Source organism: Malaya genurostris, chromosome 2 (assembly GCF_030247185.1).
Source record: "Malaya genurostris strain Urasoe2022 chromosome 2, Malgen_1.1, whole genome shotgun sequence".
Taxonomy (NCBI): Eukaryota; Metazoa; Arthropoda; class Insecta; order Diptera; family Culicidae; genus Malaya; species Malaya genurostris.
Genome location: NC_080571.1, coordinates 243,231,000 through 243,244,877, shown reverse-complemented (window position 1 = coordinate 243,244,877; position 13,878 = coordinate 243,231,000). Strand labels below are relative to the sequence as shown.

The 13,878-nt window shown below is 36.1% G+C and overlaps 1 protein-coding gene across 2 annotated transcripts in view; it reads right to left on the bottom strand.

The window, feature by feature from the left end:
- LOC131428407 (uncharacterized) overlaps nt 1–13,477 on the bottom strand; it is a 90,757-nt gene extending 77,280 nt beyond the window's left edge. For both annotated transcript variants that reach the window (XM_058592353.1, XM_058592354.1), the window contains exons 1-2: nt 13,444–13,477; nt 11,859–12,249 (exon numbers count right to left, since the gene is read on the bottom strand). In XM_058592353.1, coding sequence (XP_058448336.1) covers nt 11,859–11,892 — 34 coding nt within the window. In that variant the 5' untranslated portion in view covers nt 11,893–12,249; nt 13,444–13,477. The remainder of the gene's footprint in view (nt 1–11,858; nt 12,250–13,443) is intronic.
- Nucleotides 13,478–13,878: the final 401 nt, after the last annotated feature.

Below are 13,878 nucleotides of genomic sequence, written 5' to 3'. Positions count from 1 at the left end.
TCCCGGGACTTCAGTATCGGATATTGTTGAAACGTTTACTATGGAAGTCAGTGAGTTTAGTGGTTCACCCGAGCATCTTGAAACCGGAACACACTGAGACGCGCGAGAATACTACCATTACTAACAAATATCCTTCTCCCGTGACACTTGTGGAGTGCGCAGTAGTATATACGGCCTCTAGTAACATCCCTTCCCATTCCTCAGACGATCTACGTTCGGGGCTGGCAGGCGCCGGTACTGATCAAAGAATTCTGGGGTTGCCAGAGGAAGGATGATTTACCAGTCCCAGGTCGGATCATCTAGAAATTCCCTGTACAATTTCAGCTATTCCCGATCAGTAACGGAGTAGCAACCAGGGGTGGTCGGTCAAGCTCAAGCTCAAAAAAACTCTTCTTTCAAGAATCGAAGGGGAACATTTTGAATAGAATACCATAGTGTTATATATGAAAATATGATTGATATGAGAAAGGCATCATTACACCACTAGGTGGATTAAAACAGGTTTTTTGAAAATCAAATCCTATACCTCTTGAAAATCACCCTTCACATCAACCATGAAAAATGTAAATGTGTGATGCTGTGTTCAAATGAATTGTCTTCTTAGATGCGTCTAATCGCATCCCAGGATATACAAAACAGTTCCAATGATTGGAGAAGGTCTCCGTGTCTTCCGTTGGGTATTGATTAGAAGTTAAGCTAAGTTAATGATTACTTTACGTTACAACGAATTAAGTCATATAAATCATTAGAAGTTGTCGGTCGTACTGATTCTAATGGTAAATACAATACAGTTCTTTGGGCCACGGTTAAAACGTCGACTTCCATAGTGATTGCATAACTTTTCAAAAGAAAAAAATATAATAGCATCGATTTCCGACTATCTCCGATCTTTGAAGCACAGTTCTTCAGCAAAACCTCTTTTCTAAGCTTTAGATCTTCAAACTATAATTGCTCAGCATAAGTACTTTTCTCAACAATAAAAAAATCAAATTCAAACTGCAATAGTTTGTTCTAATGCCTTGCGAGCTTGTGATATAACACTGTTAATGACACCGTAATTTGTGGTACCATTACTAAAGAATGCCACTCTGAAATTACTCTTTCGTAACGGAGGTTTAATTTACTGCTTGTTTATCAAGCGCTTAATTGATAGACCTTACTAGATAAGTTCCGATTTTACATTAAATTGTGTCAAATGAGGCCAGATTTCTGCGTTCCTCTTTAGCCGGGGCCCTTTCAAGATTTTTTCTTCCGGATAATTACAATAGGTTAGCTCAAGACGTCGTTCCGTGCACTTCATCTTATGTTCCATGCAGTAAAGTTAGTCATTTTTTTCATTCGATTACAGGCTTTTCCACTTTCAAGTCTTTCTACGTCTTAGGTTTTTTTTCTCGCTCAGCAGTTAACACATTAGTAGGACGGAGGGTAAAAAAGAAAACATAATAACCGGTAGGCATGTTGGCCAAGGTCAAGAAGTGTACATCTCTGAAGCTTTTCTTTCGTTATTTTTTCCTTCACATTTCACATTCGTGCTGTGGGACTCTGTATGGGGGCGTAGATCGACAAACGGTTGCATGGAAATCGACCCTTTAAAGGGCATGAAAATGTGGCCCCAACTTGAACTACAGTTACACACTACGGTAATGATCGGCTGAAAATTTCCCACGTACTTTTTATGAGGTGCTCAGATGCTATGTGCAATATGTAAGAAAATCTCCCAGCTCCATCTTTTTCCAGCACATTATTCATCACATCAGCTTTAACTTCTGTGCCCTGACGAGATTCCAACGATATCTCGATGTCTGGTGTCACGGTTGGCTCAACTCTCCATCATTTGTCCCATGTTTTCCAGTTTGTAAAGGGCGACGGGGTGATGGTTGATGTCAATTGAGTGTACGGTGAACATTAACAGTAACAACATAACTATCTGTTCATTACTCGTAATTCGGTTGAGCTTCTTCAGACCGTAATCTGATGTTGTCGTTTAAAGGTTTTATGTTCCCAGCTATTAATGTGAAACTCTTTTAGCAGATAATGAAGCTAGGGTTAATTTTAGAAAAATTTCTCTTGGCTTTATGAAAGCGAATGGCCTTAGCCCATCGAAATTGGCTGCACTGTGAAGTCAAATTAAAACATAATAGTATTCTCATGCTGTGTTCAGATATGGAAAAACCAATTATTCTTTAACAAAACTGTACGAACTCCTCGAGAAATTAGCGATGAAATCAAAAGTCGTGCAAATTGTTTCAACATTTCAAGACATATTGTCTAACTTGCCTAGAAGAAAACATTTATGTTTGTCTAAACGGGCGATGGGTTTCCTCTCTCAATCTTGATGAATTGTCACGTAGAAGCATTCGGGGTGACAGGTTCAAAATAATAAGTATCTAAAATAAAAAAAAATTGATCTTGATCCAATGTCTATTTCCTTTCATTCAAAAAGTTTCATGAAAACATGATTTTTACAATAAGATAATTTCTGACACGAATTTGGACTGATTTTTGACAACAGTTCATTCAGATTGATCCGGACTTGATTCACAGCCCAATATTAGTGTCGAATAAGCCTAAGTTCGTCAGGATTGGTTCAGTCATCTCCGAGAAAATTGAGCGGAGGGAGAAAATGCGTTTTGTTACTTACACACGGAAAGACCGATATCAGCATTTTGGCGAAAAAATTAGTTGATTTTCTGATTTTAGTTAGTTATTTTTTGAGACAACTAAACAAATCTTACTTTTGCTAATTTAGATTTTTTAATTCTAATTTCCTTGATAATAATAAAATATTTATTGAAATGGCAATTTTTTTAGTTGAATTCACCAATTGTCATTTCTTAGCTAAGGCACACTTCATATCCATTCAACTAATTTTTTAGTTTAATTAGAGAAATATACGTTGTTTTCAACCAACATAAATGGTTGAATTGGTTTCTGCAATTTGCAGCTATATGGCGCTCTGTCGCCGAAATAACGCACCGTAATGACTACTAGCCACTAGATGGCACACTACTACCGAAAAAACTTTCAGTCGCGGTTGTCTTTTCTATATTGGCAGGTATAAATACGATGTTGTATTGGAGAAAAAGCGAAACTTCTTTTTGAACATTTTTATTCTAAATCGCTGTTTTCTTCATTCGACTTCGCGAAATCGACTCTCTCACTGAAAACTTTGAGCACTCGGAAAATAAAAACCGAATACAAGTAGTACATCGAACGGCGTGGCCCGGAAGGTTAGAAGATACAAAAAACATCATTTGACATGTACAATTAGAGTGCAACATTCGAAACTCAATTCACTGTTCCGCGTAAAAACATTATTACGCACAATCGCTTCAAATGCGCACCAATTCTGAATAAATACACTTTCCACTAACAGTTTACGCCATTTTTACATACCGGTTTAGAAATTTATATATGGATACATCGTAACACATGCGTAAAACATCTAAACAATTTGCAAGCAGTTTCAACAAGACTGTCCCTTTTAGCTTTTTATTGGATTGTTTTGTTTTGACACTTCTCATGAATTTTGTGGCTAATAAACTGGTGATAGATAAATAGAAACAAATTTTATGATTTTAAAAACAAAATTAGTTGTCAATGAGAATTTCGTGTTGGATTGAGATATTGCTGGTTTGTGTCCAGAATATTCGCCAACTAAACACATTCTCTAAAAATAAGAGTTTTTTTCAGGAAATAAATTCTCAATTTTAACTAATTTTATAGTTATTTTGGAAATTTTGTTGTTAAAATCAACTAATTCAAAAACAGTAATACGAATTAGGCGCAGAGCTAATTTCGGTCGTTCCGTGCACGATTACATTTCTAAAACCAAAAAAGACCGCCGATTGGTCTTCGAACATAGTTTACAGAAGCCTGGCTTTCGACTGAGCCTAAGCTTGTGACTAGCAATCTCTGATAAAATTAAAGCGGAGAGAAAAAATTGCGTTCTAACGGTTAGGTCACTTTTATCATTATGTCTCCGGAATAAAAAATAACAGTCATATGTTCTTCTCATTTCATTCATAATCCACAGGTAGCTTTCAAGCAAGACTAAGTTTGTGAAAATCGGTTTAGCCTTTACCGAGGAAATTGAGCGGAGAGTAAAAAATACACGGAAAGAAATCCGTTACTGTTGTTATGATTGGAAAATTATGAAACCATTTATTTTAGCTTATCATGAAATCATGAGCAATAACTCTTCTCCCACGAAAATTAATCATGGTTCGAAAATGCGTTACTTAAAGAATGCATTTCTTTCAAAGCTCGTAACTCTAATTTTCTACCAGGATATCATTTTGAACCCTCTGCCTCAAGTGATGTGATAGATTAATAGATTAATGGTAAAGCAAAAAGCAGACATTGAAAAGCAAGACCTATTGAAAATGTTTACTTGATCCTGAAGCATGTTATTTAATAATCGTGTTGTTTTACCCACCGGCTGATAGAGAATTAAACATAACATGAAAATAAAGCTAATGAATCGAAAATTGACATCATAAGAGACTAAGCACGGCTACGCTTTTCATTTGACAAACATCAATTACATATTTGATGTGATCGTTGTTGCTAGAACAATATTCCGAGAGCTAACGTTTAATTCGATTGTGAATTTGGAACACCATCTAACGAAAATCAGAAAAATATTTTGTTCAACCACTTTGATTAATTTGTTTCATAGATATAACAACACAAGCTGTATTGATGCACCTAAATATTATGAATAAGACAAGAATTCGACATAGAGTTTCTTTTTAAGAGGCTTGTTCACTCGTATTTTCTCATGCAGTTCGTTTAAGTGTTTAAATTCTGAAACATAAAATGAAAACTGAAGTAATGAACGCACGTAAACACGTTATCTCTTGCGTCGTCGTTTTTCAAGTACTGAAAACAGAAAATTTTTATTTTAAAAGAAGTTTGTCGTGCTTTTCACTGAATTTATATTGCAAAAATGACCATCGTTGCAAAAATCACACATAACGCCTGAATTTATGTTGTAAAAATTACCATCGTAGTAGAAACACACCTGAAGTTAAACCCAACAACTTCGAGTTCGTTACGTTTAAATTTCATCGAAATCAGTCCGAATGGATCATGATCCGAGAAATTTTAATCATGGTGTATTATCATAACATGAAAATATATTATTTTCCCCAAATCATGACTCGTTTTGCTTATTTCTAGAATCGGAATTTTGCCCGTGTACGTTTTGTTGATTACGTCACTCATATCATTTTATCTCTGGAGCTATAAATGATAGTCCATTAATCTTCGAACTTGTTTCACAAACCAAATGGTACCTTCAAAAGAGCCTAAGTTTGTTCAAATTAATATTTCTATCCTTGAAAAAGTTGAGCAGAGAGAAAAAGCTGTAACGATGCTGTACACACTAAACTACATTCGACGATTTTTGCATCTTTTTACGAATTTTGAACATAGGAACTAACGAACATTTTCATTCTACTGAAATATCAGTACAAAAAAAACATTGGTGACAGCAGTACCCCGAGGTACCTATAAGATGAAACGTTATTTTTACTGAAAAAATCGCCTATCTAGATTTTATTCAAAACTAAGCCATCGATGCGATAGCCAAAATTAACAGGACTCAGAATACAATGAAACGTGATCACCTGACATCTGCGACGTTTATCAAAAGTTTGTTACCGCTACACCAATTTTCGAACTATTCTAGTGCATGTTTTAACCGCCAACAATCCTGTACAGTACGAATATCGAGGTGCAATTTCAAATCATCTGCATATAACAGTTTGTAGCCATTTTCCAAAGCAAATAAGACATCATAAAAAATAACACGAAAATAAAAGGTCTCAAACTACTGCCCTGTAGAATTCTTGATTTGTTAGATAATTGTGATGATGTAGGGATAAGGTGAGTAAAAGTTCGCGGTACATCTTAGTGTTTATCTCATTGTGAGCTCCTGTAAATGTTTACCACTGTTTACCTGCAATAAACATTGATATTTGGCTCTATTAAGGGCTGAGGTCAGTGTGTTTTAGGGCGTTTTAGAGGGCTATTTTCACGCTTCAAATCTGATTTTCTCAAACACGGTGAGGTATATAAAAAAACTTAACTGACAGATAAAAATTTAGTTTAGATTATCCGGTGAAAATTTCAGAATGATTCATTGACATTAGCGGTCGGGAAAGTCTTTTTTCTGAAGGAAGATTTGCTTAGCTGAAAACGCCGTCTTTCGACTTGTTCATTGAATATCTCGCGCTCAAAAGCATGGCTCAAAAATCTATCCTGACAATGTCTAAATAATTTAGTTTGCGATTAGTGCATAAAAACATATATGTTGTCGCGATAAAAATTAAGTGAATGTTATTTTTGTACAGGTAAGTCCATTTCTATGGCGGCACCATTTTTTCTGCTCTTGTATCCTGGTAACGTAACGAAACATGAGAGAGAAATAAAATCGGCTCAGCAAGGCTGCCAAACAAGCGGCAGCTTTATTGGATTCTATGCGATGTAGTCAAACTTGTAACCGAAAATATCGAAACTTTCTTGGTCACTCGGCCACATCGAAAGTTATTTTGCACATTTGCGAGAGAGCATTGAGAGAAATTTAATACGCAGAGCGAGCCACGTGGTTATACGCGACCTACTGGCCTCAGCCCTTAAGGCCGCGTGAAGATTTTCAATCGACCACGTGACTCCCTCAATCCCGTTTACGATTATGTGTTTAGGACCATCATTGAGGTCGATTTAATCGCTCATCTTTCTTTTCCTTTTTCCGCACGCTACTAGGAAACTAAAATGAATAAATGGCGGACGTATCTAAACTGACTGTGTTTCACAGAAAAATATAGGATTTAATTTTTATCGTGACAGCATATATGCTTTATGTAAAAATCGTATCAAAACCAAATTATCTAGATTTGTCATGGTAGATTTATGATATAAGCCTTAAAAGTCGATATAGTCGATGAACAAGAGGAGGTATGCCATTCCAAGCGTTGAAATTTTCAGCAGTTCTTTCATTAGAAAAAATACAACACGAGCGGTAAACTCAATGAATCACTCTGAAAATTTCACAGAATATTCTCTAGATTTCGAAGACATTGTCAGGTGAATTTTTTGATATTCATCGCTTCATTGATATTTCATTCAACTTACGTCTCTTACGTACTGTCGTCAGCCATAATGTTAATGTCATATCTGTTGTATTGATATGAAATTAACAGGGAAATTGTTTATTCGGCTATATTACACCTTCCTTGCTAATTTCATATCAATACGACAGACGTAAATATAAGATCTGTTATTAGAGAATAAGCTTTATATTTATGTCTAATAAAACCACATTTTTCTTTGTTTAGTAACAGTTTTTCAACCCAAACGAAGTTATCGTAGAGTATTCCGAGTATTATGGAAAATTTGAGTGTTAGAGTATTACTAAAAATTCATTGTGCACATAATTTTGGACCACTGCGCACTAGTACCTTACCCTTGAGCATTATTAGGAACAAAACACGACCATTTAGTGGCTTTCGTGTTCGTAAGCAACATAATAATTGTAATCGTTCATTTGAGGATATTTTTTTCATAAATATGCTTATTTCATAGGCAATATACATAAATTTTTCTTCGCCGTGACATCAAACACTTGAGGATATTTTAAGTTTAAGTTTTCGTAGACGTAGACGTGACGTGGCTATGAAAGATGTAATATTTTTTTTGAAAAACTTCAAAAAGGTTAGGTGCGCACTAATTGCCACCTCTCCCCTACTGTTGCTCAATTTTATTCGAAGAACTCTTTCGAAGAGTTATGAGCTTAACCACAGCAAAAGATTCACGGAAAATCCGAGATGAGATAATTTAATGGGAAGTATTGTGTGGCCAGTTTGGCCGGAAGCATCTTCTAGATCCGTATAAACGACATTCATATTAATTTTAACTTCCATGCTGGCAATACACTTTGGCGTAAATGTTAGCAGATTATTGCATTATTTTTGTCTTTCGAGGCAAGGCAACCAATAATTTGGATAAATCATGAATTGAGACGGACTCAACACTAAACCAATCGCTTAGAAGATATAATGTTGATGCATACATTGAAGAATAAGTGATGATTATTTATTAACATGGGTTTCCCGAAAACAATGTAATAGACCTCATGTCTGAATTTGAGATGCATATGATATTAGGGCTAAAGATTCAATTGGGCTCATTTTGTTATTTGCAATCTCATTAATTTATGTATTTCATGTACGAAAAACTAATTTGTATGCATTGACTAATTTTGGTAATACAAAGTTGAGTTTATCACTAAACTGCTGATCGGTAAGCCTTTGTTATGAAAACATAAATTTCTACAATAACCCTCGATGTCATTTTCAGTTTTTGGCATCGCAAACAGATTTCTACTAAAAAAATGGTTGATATTGCATTGCAAGTTTCGTTTTGCTTTCTGCTGGCACCGGAATTTTACAGCATTCAAAACAATACATTGTTCAACTACTAAGCTTTTTGAATATATTCAAATCAAAAACCGTATTGGTTGAATAGAAAACAATTAGTTGAATCAATTATCGCAAAAAATACTAATAAACATTCATTATATCAATTTTGATTGGTTCTTTTTGACCAACCATTAACTGGGAGAAGCGAAAGATATTATATGTTATATATGTTAAGAACGGGAAAACTAGTCTAGGCGATTGAGAACAATTGATTTTTATTTTACCTTCTACTTGAGGGGATCGAACACTAAATTCGAGTAGTCGTGTAATAAGTGTAGTTCTTCACTGACTACTGACACCGGTCGGTAAAATAGAACTCATTTTTTATTCTGATCATGCTTATATAAGCTTGCCTAGGCTAGCTTTTCCATCCAAATTTATAACTGATTCAATCTAGAATACCAATCCGTCTTTTCATTTCATATCTTTCTCTTCTCCACGTTAATGCTTGCCGAAAACAACCTATCAAAATCGATAAAGTAGACATTATTCGGCAATTAAAATCAAATAACATATTTAACATTCAGTTTTAGATTACACTGAGGTCTCTTCTTACGCGGGGGATACGTACTACGTAGAAAATCACGTAACTTCGTAAAAGTGAAGAATTTTTTTTTGTGCAAATATCTTAGAAATGCATGAAACTTTGACATCTGGTGTAATCAATTTTTTTTTAAATCGATTAAAACATAAAGAATTTGAAATCGTGTAACTTCGGTTTTAGAACTGCATGAAACGTCCATTTTGGAATTTGAGACCGCGTAACTTCGTAAATCCGCGTAGAAAAAAACCGCAAAATGGAAGAAATTTTTTTGATACCAAATGTCTTAGAAATGCATGAAACATCCAGATTTGGTGTATTCTCAAAAATATTTTTTTTTAATCGGAAGAGAATTTAGAACCGCGTAACTTTGGAAATCGGCGTAGAAAAAAAATCGGGAAACTTCGGAAATCCGTGAAAAAAACGCGTAACTTCGGAAATCCACGTAAAAAACGTGTAACTTCGGAAATCCGTGTAAAAAGGCGTGGAGAAATCTTTTTTTTTTATTTAAAAGATATTTTTATTCAGACCTATTTGCGTACAAGCTTTACGTGGCCGAATTAGTCGATTTTTTAAATAAAGAATTTTTTGAAGTGGATCTCATTGTCACTCTTTTTCTAGAAGGAGAAGAGCTTCCATTGATGGCGAAACAAGAGTACTACGCTCACTAGTTTTCGTTGTTGAACGGTTGACCTTGTCTTTGGTTGAAGATGTTCTTTTCGCAGTTTCAGTGCAAGGTTTACCGTAGTGTGCAGGTTGTTCACAAAACTGACATGTAACCAGCTGATTTTCAAAGGTAATCAGCGTTTTACACGGATGTGTCCCACCTTGACCACAAATGATGTATGATGGAATTGCCTGACGTAGTTGCTACGTACCACTCGCACGCCATTCCGGATGCCGGGGAAAAAATTCCGCCATACTTCTCTTTCGATGGAAAGAACTTCACCGTACTGCGACATGATTTCCCGAACGCACTGATCGCTGGTCTGCGGGGGAAGGTCATGCACGCGTACTTGTATAGCATTGTCCACCATGTGCACAGGGATTTTGTATTTAATGTTGTCACACTCAACGCTGTGCACCTCGTTGTTAACCGAAGCGAATGCAATTGCATCGCTTTCACGTTAAAACATAATGTACACACAGTTAGACGCCTTGTTGAATTGAATCTCAGTTACATTATTAGCGTCTAGATGCATTCGTTCTTTAAGTAAGATTTCAATTTCATTTGCTGCTGGTCTAACTTTGCAACGCTTGAAATCTATACAAATTGAATTTGGTCTTGTTGGCCAAGTTTCAGGCTTTGTTAAATCGTATTTGACCATTCCGTACACTCTATTGTTCACTGCACTGTATTGTCTTTGTTTCTTTTGCTTCGACCGCAAACGATTTTCGACTGTGTTGGCTGAGATGCGAGCACGAACTGTGGAGAAGTCTAATCAGAAGTAAACAAATCAAAGCAGAATAGTTGTATTTCTAGACCCCAAAGTTTTTGTTTGATTTGTTTTTCATTTTTTGAATTTTTGGTGGTTGTTTAAAGTCAAAACTACGATTTTCCACACAAAAATCCGCCATTTTGTAACTGTAAAACATCCCCAAACTAATAAAACACGAAAAGGAAAACTTTGGGGCTAGTATTTTACATGTAGAAAATGTGTCCATAATTTAAAAATAATTGGTGAAATAGTTTTCGTATGACGATAGACACGGACTTTCAAAATCTGCTTTCGAGAAAAACGCGTTTAAAGTTCATTGTCTATAAAATTGAAGGAACTAATTTATTGTTACAGTAGTTTCAAAAAATCATATATTTTCTTTAGTATTTTGTTATAATAAAACAATTCAAGATCGTTTTGTCAAGTAGTCAAATCAATCGCAGTAGAAATCTTAATTTAATTTGTACTGTATTTTCCCATAAAAATGAACTGTATTTTTCCAATCAAAAAATTTTTACAGACTTTTAAATCTTTAACTCATCGAATTTCGATTTCTCGAAATACTAAACATCAGAAAGAACATTGACAACACGTTACGAATATAAATCCATGAAAACAATAAATGGATTTGTCTCTTTCTCTTTTTTTCATCATCGGTTTTCATCAATTTTCAATAAAACAAAATAAAAATCATCGTCAAAAATATCCGATCTTAAATAAACTGAGCTTTTATGCAAAGGTGTTTGTTGAATAATTCGTGCATATTGTTCATATTGAACTAAAAAAAATACCTTAAAAAGTACTGAGATTATGTAAATAAATCATCTCATAATTATTCGGTTTTGGTTTATTCACTATTGTTAAATAAAAGGCGTACTGCAAATAGTCTTGGTATTACCTTGAACTACATATGAGGAATTCTGTTTCAACACCATTTTATTTCAACAAACTTCGCAGCCATTTTGTGTGTACATAATCATTGCATATCTAATGATGTAATTGTTAAGTACATTAAAAAAATATTGCGAAGTGTGTTGAGACATAATTGTAATTTTGTTCCTACTGACTACGAATGCTTCCATATTAGGGTTGGAATATACGACAACTGGATTGTAAAACAAGCCTTTGAAACATTTTGATTGTATTAAAGTTTATAATTTTCTAAGTAAAAATTCATGTTTTATTATTATTTCCGGAATAAAAAAAAATCTAAAACCCTCACAAACTTTCAGACTTCAAATAGCTAATGTCTTTTCTCAATCTACCATTAACAGTAGTTTGAAGAATAAAATACATACTCAAATTTCTCATTAATTACACAATGAGTTTGGAATCCAAATTCACAAAAAAAAACAATTTTTCACGAAGTTGTTCGAACTCAACGATACTTACGGATGATTAAATTGAAATCGACGGGACGCCTCATCTTTCCCGCTAATTATTCATTTACGGTCGAAGATCCGAAAAAGCGCCTAATGACCGCGATCACCAGCAGCACCGCCGGCTTCCTGTACCGTCTCCGTCACCAGCCAACCGAAGCAACAGTTATGCTCCTGTCTGCGTACGATAGTCACACACCCGTTAATTCGTGGCGAGCCGAGAAAAACTCCACTGCACTGTTTTTCAGAAAATCTTCTTCCTCAGCTCTGCTTGTTCAAGGTTGATGGTTTATTTTGCACCTATTTGGGTGCTTTTTGGCACATTTAACTGTATGTAATTACTCAATTACTGGTTTCGTCATTGCTGTGAAAAGTTTTTATATTGCACTAGACACTCCCTAGAACTTGAAACAGAAATAAAATTAAACTTTACAACGGGTTCCGTCAAAGCACTTGAAATGTCAGAGAAATTAATAGAAACGGACACTTAAACAGAGTAGCTAGCCACCTTTTCCGCCTGGCGGTCACGCCTGTTTTTGTCTTGTAATTGCTATAATTCAACAGATTTTGTTGCTACTGAATTCATTATTTCGGTCGTCGGTTGGCCTGTGTCAAAGCGTGCGCATGTGGGGAAACCATCGCAAAGCGATCGTTTTTCCGGGTGGTTGAGTTCCGCTGCTCGTCTTTTTTTTCGGAAACGCCACAATCACACTTCAACAGGTTTCTTCACGCAAACACAATTTGTCTTTTCTCAGAGAAGGAACGGGGCAATGACACTTGTCCACATCACACCCTTGATTGAAAAAAAAAATGTCCGCTGATATCCCCAAAATCTAAAAACTAAAACCACAAAAGGCCGACTGCTGAAAATTCCTGCTCAACCTGCACACAAATACACGACTGTGGGGAAAAAGCTATTTGAACTAATTAAATCACTGGAGCAGCTAAAAGAAATCAAGTTCGATTGAAAACAAGAAAAAAGAGATTTCCAAAGGGGCATAGAAAACACACTGACATACACACACTTTCCTCAGGCGATGAAACGCGCGCGTTGTTTTACGGGGAAAATTGCGTACTTTTTTCTAAAGTAAAAAAAACATAAGCAGCTCCAAACCAGCGAAACTAGTTGCATTGAACCAGGAGCTGGTTGTACCTGCTTTCTTCGAGACCACTTAATAACTTATAAAAACTGAATCGAAACTCGAGAGCATGCAGAGTAGCGTGGAGTAAAACTATGCTGAACCATTTTGTACCACCACTTTTCGATTTAAACAAGTGAGCATATGTATCCGTCGGGCAACAAATCCATCATAGCTCTATGAGTATTTTCACCGAACGCCACAATTCAATGTGAAACAAGTGCACACCGCATACCCCACGGCAGGCTTCGTGGGACCTGCGATTCGGTTGTCGCCTTCGTTTTTCTCATCACTATTTTTTTGTTGTCACACGCACGCGCACCCACCACCTCAAAATGTGACTTATGGGGTTATGTTCGATCGTGGCTCGAAAGACCTGTTCGCTCGAGTCACTCGGTGGGATCCAATCTCGCAAAACGGGGATCGGACAAACACGCGCTCTCTGAATGGGACCCTTACCGTTCACTCCACAACCAACCGTACGCTTTCGAAGTTCAAGTTTAACTGATGCGATGCAGAGATCGAATGCAGCTGGTGACTCGCTTTCATTCCCGTTGTCTGTGGTGTCCGACGGCGGTGAGGCTTTTCGGGAGGCTTCAACCGATGACGCTAGCGCCCGGTAAGATGGTCTCGAACATCTCCTCGTGTACCTATCGTCTGCGAGAAATGTTCGCGAAAAAAAAACATCTTCCCCTCTGCCGACCCACAACACATCAACAGGTGCTTGTCAATCTTTGGAGAAGCTGGCGAGAAAATTTTCAAATCGGATTCAACAGCAGTTTAGTTCGACGAGGCTTGTTCAGTCTGATAATCGAGAAGAATTTATGAATCATAAAACATATATTGGAGTTGAGAATAGGGAATTCATCGCATAAGTTAAGTCACATCGGATTC